The following is an 18,208-nucleotide window of genomic DNA, read 5'->3' as shown; positions in this document are numbered from 1 at the left end:
TCACGCCACTCATATGCTAATGACATCTCTCTAGATCCTTTTAATCTGACCTAGATGGTCCCAGAGCCCTGGTTTTCTCGGTGCCCAATTGACAAAGGATGGGTGGGAGCATGACAACTAGCTGAGATTTAATTTAAATAGGACAGTAGCAATAGTGCTGGGGAAAGCAAGCTAAGACACTGATAGAGATTGTCTTTTCCTGTTAATGATAGAGTGAAACATCATGTGAGTAGTTTCTCAATTCAGATATCAGCATTTATCTGCCTTGTTTCCAGGTATAATTCAGTAACAAAATTGTGAAGATTTTAACCTGCAGGTCCATGGAGTGTGGTCTGAGAGCTGACTTGCCCATGAATTAATTTTAAAATACATAAAGACTAGACTGCTTTTAATATTAAGCTGGTTTCCTCTTCATAGTTGGCACCTTTGCGGTATTAAGCATAGATTTGTGTAGAGGATAGGCATATTCTTGATTCAGTGAAATTGCTAAAGGTTTTGATTTTTATCAAAATGACAGTAGTTGTTTCATGCATGGTACGCCTTGAGAACTTGAGGGATTGGTTGGACTCACAATTAATGGAGCTAAAATTGGCCCTGAGATACCTCATGCCCATGGTGTGATGCAGAAAGCTGCTGGATCAGAAGTGGAAATTCTGCCTTTGAAGATTTAAAAACATTTTGTTAAGAGCTTTTGCTACAACCTCTGACTTCCTGCCTTGAGGTTGCATGATTTGACTGTAGTCAAGGGACTGTGAAACTAGGTTAGGCACAGCGAAGAGCTGAAGAATTGCAGTACAGCTATCCCCATCAGTTGGTTTATCATGTTTCTTATTAAAGCTAGCATATTGGACAGTCTGCATTTGGGATGTACTCCTAACATGGACAAGGTCTTTTTCTTTTAACATCTAAGAAGTATCCATTCCATTCTGGAGCTATCACAAGAAAGATGTGTGGCATCTTGTAAACAAAACCAAGAAGAGAAGTAGAACAATTTGTTATTCATCTTTATAACAGAGCTCATTATTTTGTGGTTTATCTCTGTTACAGAGGTCAGAGTTGGAGGTGAAGTGGGAGGATGGAGGAACAAGGCCATTGTTATAGATCTCTCTAATTAAGAATTAATCCTGAATCATACTCACTGGAGAGATCAGCTGCGTTTACATAAACTACTGTGGAGAAGGCTCTAAATATAGGCAACTCCTGTCTTAAAGAGCTTACCTTCCATTTAAGACAGAGGGAGTAGGAGCCAGAGAGAGGCTTTGGAAATGAGGTGTTTTGAAATGTGGAGTCACTATACCCTTACTACTGAAGATTTCTGCCCTCCTGTTTAGCGAAGTACTGGAACAGATTGCCCTTAGAGGTGGTGGATGCCCCATCTCTAAAGTTATTCAAAGTCAGGCTGGATGGAGCTCTGAACAGCCTGATGTAGCTGTAGGTATCCCTGATCACTGTAGGGGAGTTGGATCTTTACAGGTCATTACAGGTCCCTTCCAGCTCAAACAATTCTATGATTTTTCCTGTTTCCCTTCAGAAGGGACGTTCAAGCTCCTTGAGCAGGTCTGCAAGTCTCAACATCCACTGTGCTCCTTCACAGTAAAAGCTGTGACTAGGCAGCAGGCAAACAGGCTATGAAACAGGCTATTCTATACAGAGACACTATTATGAAAGAATGGTTCCTGCAATGTATAGCCAGCCTGGCCGATAGTCCAGAGCTGTAATATCTGCAATAAAGCAGCCACATTGTTCCAGGGTTCCAGACAAATGCAGAACTGGATGCTGGGAAGCACTGCCAGCCATTCCTGGCTCAGTTTGGATGATGCAAGTCAGCAGCATCCAGCTACAGAGACCAGGTCTGAAGGGACTTGTCTGAGGACTTGTGCAAATCAGTGACCATCTGCAGTGAAGTTAGCCTTGGAAAGGGCAGTGAGGCAACTGGAAGGGAGCCGGCTTCCTGTCCCCTCCCTGGAACCATTTAAGGCCAAGCTGGATGGGGCTTTGAGCAACCTAGTCTAGAGGGAAGTATCCTGCCTATCGCAGAGGAGTGGAATTAGATGGTCTTAAAGATCCCTTCTAACCCAAATCAATGCAGTTCCTACAAGGATATGAAGGTAGCAAAACACAAGTTTGCTTAATTCACCTGCAACTTGGCAAATTTCTTATTCACTTGCTTGTGGCAGGCTGAATCAACTTATAAGGGAGCAGTATTTTTCAGTACAATCAATCCTTTTTATTGAGTTTGGCTACTAAAGACAGATATCTGTATAGATAATCTGTATAGAGATTTAAACGCTGAAGTGTTAATGTAAATTCTGGAGAAAAATCAGTATGAAGTCATCAGATCTTCCAGCAATAATTGGGCTTGTTTCTCCTTAGTTCTGGGCCTCATCCGGTGCTCTCAGATACCCAGAATGACTCCAGAAGTCAGACAGAAGTTTGACCAGGACCAGCTCACGAGGTCCCACTTCACCTCCAACTCTCAGTCTTCTTCACAAACGCACAAATCTGAATTGCTGTTTAGCCTTTTGACCTGGTCACTCACCTGGGGTTAAGCTCAAATTAATTTAAAACTTGAAAACTTTTAGGGTCCTGTTTGGCCTCTGAGTGAGGCACAGTTTCTTGTCCAGCTAAAAGAACAGTCTTGGTTTTTCTCATGGAAACTGCTGTGTAGTTGAGAGCCCATGAAGCAAGAAGTGCTGAGAGAGCTGCACAGGCAAGAGTGTGTGGTGTCAGCTCACACCTCTACAGATCACACTGACATCAAGCAGATCCTTCAGTCTAGGTTTCTCATGCCCTGAGTCATTTTTTTGCCAAGTCAAAAAATGTTTTAGTGGTTTTGTTTTTTTTTTTTTTGTCTTCTAGTGTTTGTTTCATAGCTCTCTTCTGATCCTGATTTCTGTGAGCAATGTTCCTTCCTGATAAACACTCAGAAAATAATGTGAGACCACGTTCAGCCTCCAAGTCCCCAGAGCACTTGCTCTTGGCTGAAGTGGCAGGTATTTATCATCTGTCTGATGTTTAACGTTTCTGCTATCTGGCCACGATGGAAGCTTTTTAGTCAGGACAGCAGAAAAATACCATTGAATTGCCAATATCATAAATCAGTACTAACACTCATGTAAATCAGTAAACATTTAAATATGGGCACTTGTACAAAACAATAATTCCATCAACAGTCATGCAAATGAAAAACAATTCTTGAGCGTACTTGTGTGCAAAACAATGAGGTGTGGGCATGTTTTAGCTGAGCAACTGCTTAGATTCAAATCCAAACTTGTAAATGTTGCCCTGGCAGTGATTAGTTGTCTCCAGGGATGGACTGGAGCTCAGAAAGGACAGCTGAAACTGGCTGAGAGCTAATTTGAGGAGGCACTCTGCAAGTCTGCCCAATTGCTATGAGCTTGATGTAAAATTTACTTTGCTGTTGATATCAAATTTCCTTGTAAAATTATACTTCTAAGATTTTTTTTGCTAAAAAGTGTATGTTTCTCATGTTTGTCAGCTGTGCTGCAATGAAGAACACTTACCTCTATGAGCATGTACAAGGAGAGCAGCGTAATCCCAAGGTTATATACAATGAGGTGAGCCCTAAGAGAGAAAGGCTGCCTATTCTTCATGAACTTGTTGCCCAGCCATATGCACAGCAGGTACGCAACAGTGAGGAAAAAGGTGGGAAGGTAAGAATCCAAAAGGAGCCATCCTCTAACTCTGGAATCTGAAAACAAATGCATGCAGGAAGCAATTAATGTTATAGTAAAATACTGCTAAAATATGGCAGGTCGTACTGTGAAAAGCCTGAGAGTGGATCTGCCATGCTCTGCTCACCTTAAGAGCCATCTACTGCTATTTCCTCCCCTGTGTGGCATGCTAGTTCAGAGAATGTGGTGAAAGCCACAAAAAAAAATTCCATAGCAACCTAAGGTTGCTTTCACCTCCTCATTTTAACAAGAATGAGAAAATGAAAAGAAGAAAATAATTCTGTATGCCTTTTATTAATGTGTTAATATTTAATTAAACCATACCTTGTCCTGTTAATGGACAGACAGCTTGAAGATAGTATTAAATATGAAGTATGCATGAAAGGTTGTCAATTCACACATTAATCTTGCATTTATGTCCATACGAAAGTAAGTAAAACAACTTTTGCTAGAAAACATTTCTACTAAGTTTTTTCCAAAAACATTGCATTTAAAAAAGAAATCGCAAATGATTACTTTGATGGTTATCAAAGATATTTAGTAACGTAAAAGCTTGCTTTCTCGTGGTTTCTGTTCCATTTGCCTGATTCTGAAATGCAATATTAAGGTCAAATCCTGCTTGCCTTATTCACACAAGTAATCTCATTGACAGTAATCAGATAGTTCAGTGTGTATGAGCAAAGCCTAATCCTGCAATGCAGGAACTGTTCTGTTGCCCTATGAGCAACTGGATGTCATAAGAAATAGAATTTTCTTTTTTTCTATTTATTTATTTTTTTCCAAAATGGAGCAAAATTTAAAGTTAATTCATCACAACAATATTCTTTGGACACTTATCTAAGGAAATAACAAGGGGCATCATGGTTTTTCAAAAAAGCTATTCTAAATCTGTATGTGAAGAAGTCAGTCAGAGAGAAGTTATTGTGCAGTTCTTTCTGCTCTCAGAAACTGTTTAAAATTCAGTATGCTTTATAAAAACACTGACGTTATGTTAATTAAAAGGTGTTAGGTTAAAGTACAAGTGTTTACAATGCACGAAGAGATATGTATTTTCAGCCTGTGGTAAATTCAGAAAGGACTGATCAGTGGGTGATGCACACACCAACTGTGCCTGCATATTTTAAAAACTGTTGCACTCCATTGTTCTGCTTTGTTTTCTGTCTGGCTATTCTTTCTTCAGAAATGCATTTGCAGAAGTATAAGTAAAGTGACATTTTAAATGCTTATGAACGTGGCTTGCTTTCTTGCTTATTAGTCTCCACTTAGCGAGCTCTACTTCCTACCTCACTTCCATTGCAGTGGCCGTCACTCTCAGCTGTTGGATTTAAGTTCCACATAGGATGTAAGCTCTTTTGCAGGAAAGCCTTTCAGTCAGACATGTTACCATGGAAGTCCAGTGCTCTCCTGGTTTTGTTTTTTCCTTCTGGACTCCCAAAACAGCTCCTCTCCCCAGTAAAGGAGAGGTGTATGGCTAAACCAGACACGAAAGCGCAACCGTGTATTGCAAAGCACCATCCTTCCTGAAGGGTGGCCTTGCTTTGCCGTATGTTATCAACGTAGAGAGCCTGTTTTCTATCTTCAGGTCTCAATGTCTATTTAAGGTCTCCTCAGTGTGACCAACTGTGAGAGTAAAATGCTTCCAACAACACTCTCAAAAGTGACAAGAGGTTTGGGAAGCTCTGGAATGGATGTTTTTAAGGTAATTCTGCTCCCATGTGGCCACTAAACAGGACACAGAAGTCAGAGGACTGGTAAAGGTTGCATGTGTAAGAGTTGATCTAGTGTATATTTTAGGAGCAAAAGGGTTTAACTTATTTAACTCGTATCCTAAATGAAGATGAAAAAAGCAGTTATATCAGCAAGAGTGCTCTCTAGGAAGGATCTCCCCGTTGGAGGATACGACGTTTGGTTTATAAAGGTTGTTTGCCCAAAGGCCAACTGGTATCAGATAACTAAGCAGTGTGTTTGCTCAACAAGGAAAAGCAATTAGAAGAGACAAGAATACAAATTAAACTAAACAGTGCCAGATCTGTCCTAATATGCCCTCAGAAAGCTAGTTTTTCCTCTGCAGTGAGTGGCCGCAACCATGTGGCCTGATCCATACAAAATCAAAACTACTCGTGTTTGTTCAGGTCAGCATGATAAGTTTATGGCCTGTTTCATTTTCAAGTGTCTAGAGAAATTGTTAAAACCAGTTTCCTTACTGATAGTTTTCCTATTTGACCTTGATACTTTGAAGGGTAAGATGGTTATCAGTAAAAAGCAGCCAGAGAATCCTGATCGTTTTGTTTCCATGTCCTTGAATCACAAAAGAGGGAGGTTTTTTAAGTGGTGGGACAGCAAAAAAAAAAAAAAAAAAAAAAAAAAAAAAAAAGTAGAGTATTTATATTGACTGACAGTAGGTTATCCTGTGTTCAAGCAATACAGCGTCAATGAGAGGAAGCATTATTTTTACACTGTTGAACCCATACAGCATCTGAATTTGAGACTGCTGCAGTGAATAAAACCACAGTGTGAAAGTGCTGGACGACAACACAAGTAGGAGCAGGCGCACCCAAGCTGGCTGTTCTGTGAATAAGCTCATTCACAGTCACTGGCCACGATGTGCCAGACTTTTGGGGCGAAATCTTGGCTCCTTTGAAATGAGTGGCAAGCCTCCCAGGCTCTTTAAACCTATCAGTCTTTTATCAGTGAGGCTTAGAAACGTTTTGATTGAGGTCACTGCATAGTTTTGGCCAGCTTTTGTATGAGTAGATTCACATCTTTTCAGATCCTGAGGGTAGATGGTTCTGTAGCAATGCTTTACTACTGTTTATATTCAACTGAGTAGAGAAAGCGCCTACTACTTTAACCATAACTTTGTTAAAATATATCTATTGTTCTGCTTCTTTGACAGATTAAAAAAGCAGCCCATTAACTAGATTTGGGTCCTACAACTCAGTGTTGCTTTGTATAACGCTAAATAATATCAGTAGAGCATGAAGGCCCTGAAAAAAGTTTTTTTTTTTTTTTTTTCCAGAACAATATGTATTTTTTTACTCTTAATCATTTTGTCCTCTGTATAGATAACCTAACCAGGGTAACATGGACAAAAATCAATTTGTAAGACCACTTCTTATCAAGAGATGCAACTGATAAGTATGTATGCATCTTCTGTTCCCTGATCCAAAGGACTTGGTCTGTAAGGTCAAATGTAAATTTGATCTAAATCTGCGTACCAAGTCCAGCTGGCAGTGAAGAGCACAAGCACAAAAGAGAACTTCATCTCAATCAAATTTGTATCTTTAACAGCACACCCCTTGTTCTAATTGTGCAGTACTGCAGTTTGTGTTAATCTGGTAACTACAACTGTGAGCAGAGATTGCCTCCAGGAACTCATGCCTGGTTTTGTCCCTGATTTGGCATCAAGTAATGACAACTATAGCCAGTGTAGTGATTCTCCTATTTCAAGAGTTGCTACCGAAAATATAGACCACGAATATGGGATTGACTTGAAAAGAATAGAGCACTGATGTTTATTTTTAAGCTATCTTGTTGCTGAATGAAGTGGGTACAGTATATGAAAACTCATGCAGATAAAGAAGGGGGATAATTTGTCGGTTTTAGACAAATGGGAAAACTCTCACAAGAATTCATTAGATTTTTGTTTGTGGGGCCATTCTATCCAATTTAAAACAGTTTGCGTATGACTGTGAATTATTTATAGGTGTAAACATATTGGAGAAAGCTTTCTTACTCATGAAATGTATGATGCAGCATCATTATACAACCAATTCTAAATAAAAGAGCATGGTGAAGAGGCATGGAGAAACCAATGCTATCTTCAGCATTTATGTCTGGAGAGGGATGGTGATGTACTTGGCAAGAATTACAGATAGTACACAACTGAAGTGCTTTGTAAAAATCCAGAGAGATCTATGTTGGATCTGTGTTGGATTGACTACAACTTGCCCCTTCAAAAAAACTTATTCAGAACCAATGAGGAAAGAGAAGTGGTGGAGAACTCCACTCCCATTAAAAAACAAAAACAAAAAAACAACAGTACTTTTATGCTAATAATCAGGTTTTGGTTTTTGATAATATTAAAATACATTACTGTAGAGGCTGTTAATTAAGACAGATAGAATGAGTTTGTTTAATTACTTCTGCTGCAGTTCCCAAGCTGTTGTTTATTCACTAGAAAGCTTTCTTTCAAGCTTCGCATCTACAGCAGAAGGGATAGAAAACATTTTGTACTCAGCCAGACAGCAAAAAAAAAAAAAAAAAAAAAAAGAGAATTTATTGGTTTTAATAATGTCACAGTTTTCTTTCCCTTCTCCTAAATAAGCAAGAACTGTTTCTGCAGTTTAGAGAATACTACTGCAACAAAATGAGAGCATATCATCCATCCCCACCAGCAACAATTTTGGCTTTAAACGCTGTTCCTGAAATTGGGCACCCTGAAAACCAGGCCTACCAGCAGCAAGATAGCCTCACAAGACTCTTCCCTGAAGGCTGGGTCTGCTGTCTAAACTCTTCTCTTGCTTTTTATTTTAGTTGCTTGGCCCCGTTCTAATCTTAATCCTGATTTTTGACACTTCCATCCTCACCTTGCAGTAGCCCTTCTCTTTCTTTTACTTCCTACTTCAGTATTTTTGTCCCTGGCTCTAACTGTTGTTACAGCTATTACCTGTTTCAGTCCTAATAGAGCACTAGGCACCTCCAAGTTCTGCTAAACAAGCACTACAGTAATTCAAGTTATTCTCAGCATCAAAAGATGAACCTGTTCTTTCACACCATCTTTCAGGTTATTGAAATTGTGGATGTGATCCTGCAAAGTGCTAAAAGTGCCTTCTGAACTATGCTGTTTGTTTGGTAGATGGGCCAAACAATGCCTAGATTATTGAGTGTCGGTCCCCCAAGAACATTATTTTTGATAATATTCTATATTGATAATACTTCTACTTTCAGAAAAATCAAAATTTTTATTTTTTTAGTTTATACTGAGATGTAAAGCTGAAATCTTATTATATTTTCAGAAACAAAGGACTCTAAAAATTGTGATATTTGTAAGATTGAAAAAAATGTTTCATTTCTTTTTTCATCTGCAGCATGATGTGACTGGTTTTAATTTGTGTAACAGATAATACGTCAAACAATCAAAACAAGAAATGAATTGGCTTTCTATAAATGCAGAGCTTTGAACAGAATTCCTACAACAGTGTTATGTTCCTGCCTAGGAATATTTCACGATTCTGCCTAGTTCATATTTTCCAATTACAGACTATTCAGAGAAAATGTTGGCTGTTGAGTGTTTCTAACTATTAGAATATTTGAGTGATAATCTGGATGGGCAAGGTTTCCCAAAAGGACTGTAGATGGAGCAGCTTACCTCGAGGTCCAAACATGTAGTCCACAAATGCATTTACTTCCTGGTCAAAAGCTTTCAGGTGCTCCTAAAAATAAATAAATACATAAAAAATAAGGATATAGGATAGAAACATCTTATGGCTCACATGGACAATACGATTAAGCAAGCAATAACTTGGCAAAGAGCTCACGTATTTCCAGGGTATAATACATCATGTTTCCTGGAAAAAAAACCCAAACCTCTTTAAAGATGAAATGAGGGCAGATTGTTGTGTAGATGACAATAGAGGCTTCACTGCTGGAAACCATGTTGGAAGTGAGGTTTACAAATGAACAACAATCATCACAGCATCTGTGATGGATGTTGTTTTCTCTCTTGTAAATATTCTCCTTTTTTTTTTTTCTTTTGTTTTGTTTTGCTTCTATTTTGCTTCCACAAATGAAATCACTGGCAACTCCTTTGGTAAACTTCACAACGCTGCGTAGTTGTTCCCAGACTAGCAACAGGGCATGACCTGAATACGCTGATGCTTTACTCATAAAGAAGGAAAGCTTTCTGTTGAGCAAACCAAGATTTCTCTAAATGAGGTACCGGGTTCCTGAAGAAAAATTGGAGGACATATCAGATCTCTAGTGATGAAGGTTAGGATATGGAGGGGAGGCAGGCAGAGGAAGCAGGAAGAGGAGGGCTATTTCACTGATTGTTTTATGAAGTCACTAAAGATGTGTCACCTGAGCTGGCAGGCTTCAACATTTGTGGCTGTTGGTGACTGAGTAGGGAGCTAAGCTTTGATGACTACAGTCTTTCCCTCGGTAGGCATAGAACAGGCTGCCCAGGGCAGTGGTCATGGCCCCAAGTGCCAAAGTTCAAGAAGTGTTTGGATAACGCTCTCAGAAAAACGTGGTTTAATTTTGGAGCCAGGAGTTGGACTCAATGGTCACTGTAGGTCTCTTCTAACTCTGGAATATCCTATAATACAGTATCTCCATGGTGGCTTAGGATGCAGCCATCATTAGCAGATCTGATTCTTAAAGATCGACATTTGCATGCTGGCAGGTCCAGGTGCTGGGTTCTGGTCTGGGCAGGAAGAAAATCTTGGCACTCCTCTTGTGTTTCCTCCCTTCTTAAGTTTTGGTTCTCAGAATGTCCAAAGTGAACAGCTTTTCTGCAAATACATGAGTACAGCTAAGACTTTTCAGGGAGTGAGAGGTTTAGTAGCATCCCAGGCTGAAATGCTTGATTTCTGCAAGATGCTGTTGTGCTTACCTTAATTTAGAAAGAAACACCATCACCACCCAAAACAAAGGTATATTGTTTTTCTCTCCTTTCCAATTATTTCTGAAAAAACTAATTATTATATATATAGATAGATATAGATATTTATCAAATCTACTTTAGGCCACTTCTAAATGCAAATTAGAGACTAACCTCTTCAACCAATTCAATGGAGGAATGAGATTTGTAGAATTATCATTAATAAGGAAGAGCAGAATTAAGGCCTACATGATCACAGAATCACATAGAATCATAGAATGGCCTGGGTTGAAAAGGACCGTGATGATCATCTAGTTTCAACCCCCCTGCCACGGACAGGGTCGCCAACCACCAGACCAGGCAGCCCAGAGCCACATCCAGCCTGGATCCATAACACCAGGACTGCTTTTTGCATAGGTTACTGATTTCACTGTTCTAGCTTCTGATGTTTTTTCCTCTTATGCCTGACTAGGATGAACAGACAGCACGTAGAAGAGCTGAAGCAGTTGAAAGCTAAATCTACCTCTTATGTGTGTGCTGAAATGACCCAGTGGGGACTTGGACCAGCTTTCAGCTTTGCTCCAATCTACCCTCATTAGACCTGGATCGATTCAGTGTCTGGCTGGCTTTTCACAGATAATTTGAAATGTTCCTAGGAGGCCCATCAGAATAAACAAGTGTACTTCTTAAAAGTCTCCCAGCATTTGCTTCCCTTTTTATTCTCTCACAGCTTATTTTAGATTTTGGGAAGAAAAATGAAAAACACATTTGTTTGGCTGTCATGGATTTAAAAGTTGTTAAAGACAATACTTTTGTTTATATAGCACTACAGATTTGGGGTAAAAAAATGTAGACGGTTTTGTGTGAGTGGTCTGTCACTTTTATGTTAGCCTCTCTACAGAAGACCAGACTATATTTCAGGCCTTTAGAACATGTCCTTAACAGTGCCTCTAGACAGGTTAGATGAAAATGGCTTGCTCAACATGATCTACTGTATTTTTAAAGACAAGCAAATAAAATTAATCTGCACAAAACTACACGCTCAGAGAACATACTTCTCTCTGGCAATTCACTATAATGGCCTTTATCAATGAAGGAATTCGAGCTGCAAGGCTGAAGATTAATATGTGTTTCGTGATTTCCCAGGGCATGGCTCTGGGCATTGGCAATAGTGGCAGTTTGGCAGGATTTAGGATAGATCAGTTGAAGACCTGTTTACCTACACCTGAAAAAAAGACATTAGGTTAGTTAAGCAAATCAAATCCCCCAGGTGGAAAGATGGAGAGGGAAAATAAAGCCAGAGATGATCGTGCAACAATAAACATTCCTTATGAGTTTCAATATTTTTGCATCAGAAAAGGGAATAAGTGACTAACTTTTTTGATCCTTTGAGAAAGACTTAAGTGCAAGAACAGGAATGGACAACAGGCTAGGGAATGCACCACAGGTCCTAGGGCCTCATAGCTGCAGCTGCAAAGCCTTTGGAAGGAGAATTTGACCCCGGACATGGGATCTTCATAACCAGGAAAACTCTAAAGTTTGATATTCTAAAATTAAGGGCTTCTTCATGTTCAGAGACAGCAACACTAGTCTTTCCTAAGCTGGAATGATGAACTTCTATTCAAAGTGTTCTTAGAATACGTAAAATACTATTACAGACAATATCTTAGATTAAAGTACAAATAATTATTGATTAATTGCTGAGTATTATTAAGTATATGCAAGCATGCATAGGTCTGTGAGGCTCTTTTGATTAGGTGGATTCTAAATTGCTTTATGAAATGAATTTCCTACAGATGAGTAAGCTGCATTCAATCTTGCACTACCTGGGAACCTTTTGTATTAGTGGTTTATTTTTCAAGCAATAGCCTGGAATGGCATTTAGTATCTCAAGAAGTCCAGGATGTTTTGTTATTTGTTCTTACGTAGCTGTGCAGAAATTTAAACAGTCTTTGTACAAAAAAGATCTCTTTTCAGGTTTCAAACAAAAACCAGGGGTAGGTGCCAGCTTCTGGAAGTGAATGTGGTATTTGATGCAACCATGATAGAAAAAAATATACATTAACTGTATGTGATTTCTTTTCTCTTGTTGAGGTGGCATCTTTTCCTTAATTCCCTGGAGATTTCTGCTCCACAGCAGTACTGGAATTAATCTGAGTTTATCAGCATGTTAAAGAAACTTATTTTAGGCACCTGTATGTATTTGAATGCACAGTTATTAAAGAAGTAGCATCTGCAATAGGGGCTGAAATGAAGAAACATATAGACTAAGATAAATCTCAGGACTGTGGTGTAACTGCTTGTAAAATGAATTGCTTATCTTTTTACTGACTGGAGAATTTAAAATTAATCTGGAACAAATCTGGGAGACATTTCTTCTTCAGAAGTTTGTTTCAGACCACCGTGGGGGTTTTTGTCATCTTTATCTTTTATGACTTCTGTTTTGTCTGTAGAGGAAAGCAGTGGAGATAGATGAAGGTGAAGGCAGAAAGGTGAGCCAGAGGCTGCAATGGGGCAAGAGGAAGTTAGGTGAAACTGGGAGGTAAGACATCCAGAAGCTGATAGTAAAATGTTGCTTTATGCAATTCACAATTAATGTATGGAGCTGCTGGGTAATTTCATTGGAAGAAAGAACAAGCCAGAATGAACTCAGGAGAGAAGTGGCCAGCCAGCCTGGTGAGGACTGCTGCTTCTAGTAAATGGGCAGGAAGGGAGGAAAGGAAAGAAGGAAGAAGTTAGCTGGATGGGAACTTTCTTAGATCTTATTTTTTTAGCATTTCAGATTAATTATTTCAAGAATCAGAAACTGGATTCTATACTCGGTATGGGAATTTCTGTGCTCCACATTCCTGGATATTCATTCAACTCTGATGACTGACTAAGGTTAAGGGATAGCCTACATTACAAAGTCTTAATCAGCCCAGAGATTGCCACAGCTCCTAGAAGAAGCACAGCCCTCTCAAATAAAGGTTGCTACCCAAAGGGCTTTTTTTGCTTGTGCAGCATACACATATGTGGGATGATTTGATAACATAGCAATCTCACTGTTTGATTCCTTCCTAACAAATGGCTTTGCAAAGCCAGGAAATTTTTCTAACTGGGCTTGTCCTAAGAAAGAATGTAATGTAGTGTGACAGCAGTGACCCACACCATTTCAGAATGGTGCAGAATCTCAGGAAGGATAGTTCTGCTAGTGCTCCAGGTCCATCCAGAGCAGTGCCCATGTAATACATGGACAACATCTGCTAGTGCTCTTGTTTTGCAGAAGACAACCAAAAACAACTAATAGAAAGAACTGCTGATGACTCCATCTAAAGATACAACTATTATTTTAGAGCTATAAGAAAAGAGAAATCTGTGTCTTTGTTTTGGAAATGCAAGTAGTATTTGTAAGAGGGACATGTTCTGTTTGAAAGCAATTTATCTGAATTTCAATATTTTTCAACCAGATTATATTTTATTCCCATTGTTTTCTCACACTTTGCAATATATGCTCCGTTCTGCTGCTAAAATTTGGATGCGTATGTGCAATCATCTGGGACATTTTTCAGTTGCAGTTATGAAATTCAGCACTTTGTGTGACTAAGAGGACAGCATCCTTGCAGCCAAGGGTTATTTCTGCAAATATTTGGAATACGATTGAATACAGGTTGGCATCCTATGTGACACTGATAGCTTGCAGGCCTGCTGGTTATCTGCCTGAATAAGTTGGTGGCAGAGCTGAGCCATCACATAGGCTGCTTTCTACATTTTCTCCTGAGGATGTAGAGAACAGCTGCATGGAGAGTGATTACAGCCAAAAGTGCTGAGCACTTTCTTCTGTGCTGATTTAGTCACCATAGAGAAAGCTGAGTTGCTAGAGGTATTATTGAGGGTGAAAAGATAAGAGAGAGGAAGCTGCAAAGGAAGACTCAAGAATATTGCCTTGCTTGCTGCTTGGCTTACACTACCTAATGGGAACATTGTGTATTCAGTGGCTTCCTCAATAAGCAGAAGAGCTAATGATTCATTGTATGAAAAATGAATGGAAGAATGCAAGGTTTGTTAAGCAGTTAAGCTAAATGTAGCCTCTAGTTTTATCTTCAGCAGATATGGCAATGGGGCTTCCCAGGTGGCTAGAATTTGAATAACAGATATTTTTTCTGAAATATTTTGTCTAGCTTCTCCTCTGATACCAGCATTTAAAAATTAGGATGCTTGTGTCTACTGGTTCTCTTATTTTGTTGCTGTTTGGAGACACTGCTTTGTTTAGCAATGCCTTCAGGAAAGGGGTAAGCTGCCAGTAGACCTGTACCAGGCAGAACACTGGGTCTGCCTGAGTTTCCAAGAGCTTGCTAAAAGGTGCTGCTCACACAGCAAACTGAATTTTTTCCTTGCTTCCTTATCTTTTAGTTCTGCATTCTCTCTACATCTTGTGAGGGAGAGTTAAATCTTCAGTGGTGCAGTGAGCTTGCGAATCTACCTTACTGCAAGTTGTCTTCACTAGGCCTGAGCTTGTAGAAAAAAACTTAACATGAACAGGAATCTCACTGTGAGACCCCTAACAAGGATTCACCAAATCTAGTCCTCATTGTATGGGTTGAAGACTGCAGTATTTGTGCCTGCTGGTGCTTGGAAATAAGGATGAGAGGATGTGGTCTTGTACTGCAAATTCCTGCAAGGATTGGGGCAGGAGATCTGCTGTATAGGGAACACTTTTTGTTCCTTCTTTTCTCCTGCTGTTTCTGGGGGGGGATTATTGCTGGTTCCAAAGCAATTGGATGGTGTCTTCACTGACACCATATCAGCGGGTAACTTTGTGGCCTGAAGGTGGAAAAACTGTGTCCCTCTGTGAAGCGTGCGTTTGGGTGGCCTGCATACGGAGGAGGACACAGCTCTCCTGACACGCCCCTGCTTAGACATTTCACAGCTTTCAGGGAATTACTCCCAGAGATCATTAACAGAAAGAGTGGCCTACAAACAACAGGGCTCTGCCACAAGGCTCAATGGAGAGGTAGAACCCTTCAGTGAGCTGGTTTGTTGCCCCCCAAAAACGTGTGCTGGGTGAGGGGCTCTCGATGGATGCTGAGCATTAATCCCTGAGACAAACGCTGCCATCCAGATTGCATTTCTCACTCCTCTCCTTCTTTGTATGGGTGGAAATCAGTGCCTGATGTGGTTTGCAGTTGTCAGTGATGTACTCTCATCACTGTGCTTAGGACAAATGGCACTGTCTATCAGGAAGGGATGGGGAGAATGATTCCCACCGCCTCCCTGCTTCCTCTCATCCAGTGCCCTGCAGTGCTCCATCTGAAAGAGAAGGCTCTTTAAGAGCCTTCAACGAGGGAAAATACACAGCTAGAGCAGTGCAGGGTAAAGCGCTCCCTCTGACTAGGGAATTGGAAAGGTAGGAAGTTGTCTTTCCCTGCAGGCAGCATGTTGTCCTGGAGCAGAAAAGGGCAAACATCTGCTTCAGGAGGTGTCTGTGCTTCAGACGGCACTTCACCTGATCAGCTCAGGCTGGGCGACCTACTCAAGAAAGCAAGTTATGCTGGTCTTTCATGCAATATGCCTGGCTTAGGAGTCTGAGCTGCTCTCAGGTGAGGAGCCAACATGCTCCAGGTTCATCACTTCTGGAGAAATGGCACTGATGTTTGGGCCCCCTCTGCTCTGGGATTTTTACTTTTGTTTAATAAGATGTTTCTTTTCAGCAGGCGTTTTGCAGTCTGGCTCAGTGCTACGCCCTCTCAGCCCATATCTGGGAATGGGGACCCAGGTGAAGAAATACCTGTCTTACATCCTCTGAGTCAGGACTCAGATCCGGTCAAAGCACCGTCAGTGTCAAAGGTGAGTACGCTCTATGAGGCCAAACAGTTTCTCATGAAAGATCATTACTTGCTTACAATGTTCCTTAGGACATAAGTGGTTTTAGACTATCCAACTTGCTACAAGTCATAAAAAAAACAGTGTTAATTTGTCACATAGAATAAGGTAGGCCTGGCTATTGACTGCATTAGCCACGCTACTGTAAGATGGCAATAGCATCATGAGACAAATTTTACTTACAAAATTAATTATCTGTTTCATTACTTTAAGGACCAGCAAAAGGAGTCTGGAAGATTTTTTTCTGGTGGTTTTTTTTTCCCCCCCCACTACAATTTCATGGATTAGCATAGAAGTGTTTTAAGAACCAATTAATAATCATTTGCTTTCCCAGCATCTATTTATAATTCAAGCACTTGAAAGCATGCAACCTATTATGTGGTTTTCATTGTTTTATGCTTGTAAAATGCTAAGTGGTCATTCTCTCCAGGATGGAAAACATCCTTTCTATAATTGCTCTTTGTAGGATTTCCCTTCTACAGCTTCTAAACTTTTTTTTTTTTTTTCTCTGTTCATTATAATTGTATTAAGTAAGCACTAAAACAAAACGCAGTAATCACAGTTCTTAAAATAGAACTCATCTGGTCTTAAAAGAAGAGCAGAAAGAAAGAGTGATTGTTGTGGTCCTCTTCGCATTGTCAGTCACATGCCATCCTGAAAACCACATCTTTATATTCCATCCACTTGCTTGTTATCAGAGTTTCAAAATGAAACTGTCACCAAAGCAGATCAGTACAATCCTTTTAAAAGTAATCTCCTTGATTCTACCTACTACTCAGGAGAACATCAGCTTAACTTGTAATTAAAGAAGATTTCTCTTGGGAGACCTTAGACATGGCCTGTCAGTTCCCAAGAAAACAGCAGCAACTACTGACCTCGTTTTTCCTGTGCTCTAATCATCAGATTTAAAATGATGGTATGAACTGAGATGGGGCATAATTCCTGACAGTGACAGGCTATGACTGTGAGAGAACAAATAGAAAGGGAAAGAGTCAGAAATAAAAAGGGAGAAAAAGTTCTACCTCCCCCTACTTGTTCGAGTAAGTTGCTCTCTTAGGCAAAGCTTCAGCCTCCTGGAACCAGTCCTGGCCTGAACAAGAGAAAATTTCCCTGGGAGCAGGAAGGTTCTTATGTTACAGGCAGAGCCTCAATGAGGTTTGTGCAGAGGGGATAATTCTGTTACAGTTGCTTCCTTATTACTCACTTCAGCTCTTGCTGGTCTTTCAAAGGGCTGAGAAGATGATCGGTATCAGAACTGACTTTACATCAGCCATATGAAAGCCTTGTGGTTTACCATATCTGCTCCTGAACAGCTAGACTTGATGAATGATGCCAACCCAAGCTACTTAATGAAGGAGCAGTGTGTCACCTCGTGTTGCATAAGAGCAAGTTGGACAGCTGCACTGTGAGAAGCATAGGAAAATAACTCCACCAGCACAAGAGAGGGCAATTGCTATTTAAGGCTTTGTATTGACCAGGAACAGAATATTCCTCAAAGCTTTGTCTGTGTAAGCAGCTTCTGCTCCATAGCTGTCACATACATGGCACATATGTTGATGCCAAGTTTTTTGCAGCAAAAATCCAGCATCCCAAATTTCGAGCCATACACTGAATGAACAAGATGGAGGCAGGGAGCAAGTGGAATGGTAGGGAGATTTACAGTAAGAAGTTCACAAGGCAGCTCACTTTCCCAAGTATGCCACGTCATGATAGTTCAGTTTTCCTTGCTATTTTCAGATTTTGTCACTGCACAGCAGCTGATTTTGTGAGTTAGTGTGACGTGTGAAGGGCTCTTCTTATACTTGGCATATATGTGTTTGAGCATTTTTATGGAGAAAGCAGAAGTTACAAACAGACAACATGTCCTTGCTAGTACTGCATCTTTTCTCAGTTTTCCACTGTAACAGGCTTTAAAATGAAAGATGAATAGAAGATCTTAAACCTGTGTGCAGGATCTCTTGGCTAGACAATGAACCTTAAAAAAAATAAAGCAAAAACAGCAACAAAAAAACACCCAATGTGTTTTCCCACAGTCCTGGCAGTGCAG

The 18,208-nt window shown here is 40.1% G+C and overlaps 2 protein-coding genes across 7 annotated transcripts in view; one reads left to right on the top strand and one right to left on the bottom strand.

The window, feature by feature from the left end:
• LOC146544596 (uncharacterized) overlaps positions 1 to 18,208 on the top strand; it is a 43,844-nt gene that overhangs the window by 10,110 nt on the left and 15,526 nt on the right. Inside the window, exons 3-5 of one of the 6 annotated variants that reach the window (XM_085220210.1) lie at positions 2,860 to 2,993; positions 3,500 to 3,578; positions 15,993 to 16,125. In XM_085220210.1, coding sequence (XP_085076336.1) covers positions 3,529 to 3,578; positions 15,993 to 16,125 — 183 coding nt within the window. In that variant the 5' untranslated portion in view covers positions 2,860 to 2,993; positions 3,500 to 3,528. Of the gene's footprint in view, positions 1 to 2,859; positions 2,994 to 3,019; positions 3,675 to 15,989; positions 16,126 to 18,208 lie in introns of those variants that run through there. The other 5 variants (XM_085220212.1, XM_085220208.1, XM_085220213.1 and 2 more) reach the window with 5 other exon arrangements.
• The window catches only part of ELOVL2 (ELOVL fatty acid elongase 2), a 39,394-nt gene that overhangs the window by 10,139 nt on the left and 11,047 nt on the right, over positions 1 to 18,208 (bottom strand). Inside the window, exons 2-3 of the mRNA XM_085220207.1 lie at positions 9,067 to 9,130; positions 3,525 to 3,712 (exon numbers count right to left, since the gene is read on the bottom strand). Of these exons, the coding sequence (XP_085076333.1) occupies positions 3,525 to 3,712; positions 9,067 to 9,130 (252 nt within the window). The remainder of the gene's footprint in view (positions 1 to 3,524; positions 3,713 to 9,066; positions 9,131 to 18,208) is intronic.

Source organism: Meleagris gallopavo, chromosome 3 (assembly GCF_905368555.1).
Source record: "Meleagris gallopavo chromosome 3, MGAL_WU_HG_1.1, whole genome shotgun sequence".
Taxonomy (NCBI): Eukaryota; Metazoa; Chordata; class Aves; order Galliformes; family Phasianidae; genus Meleagris; species Meleagris gallopavo.
This window is presented reverse-complemented; position numbering and strand designations above follow the sequence as displayed.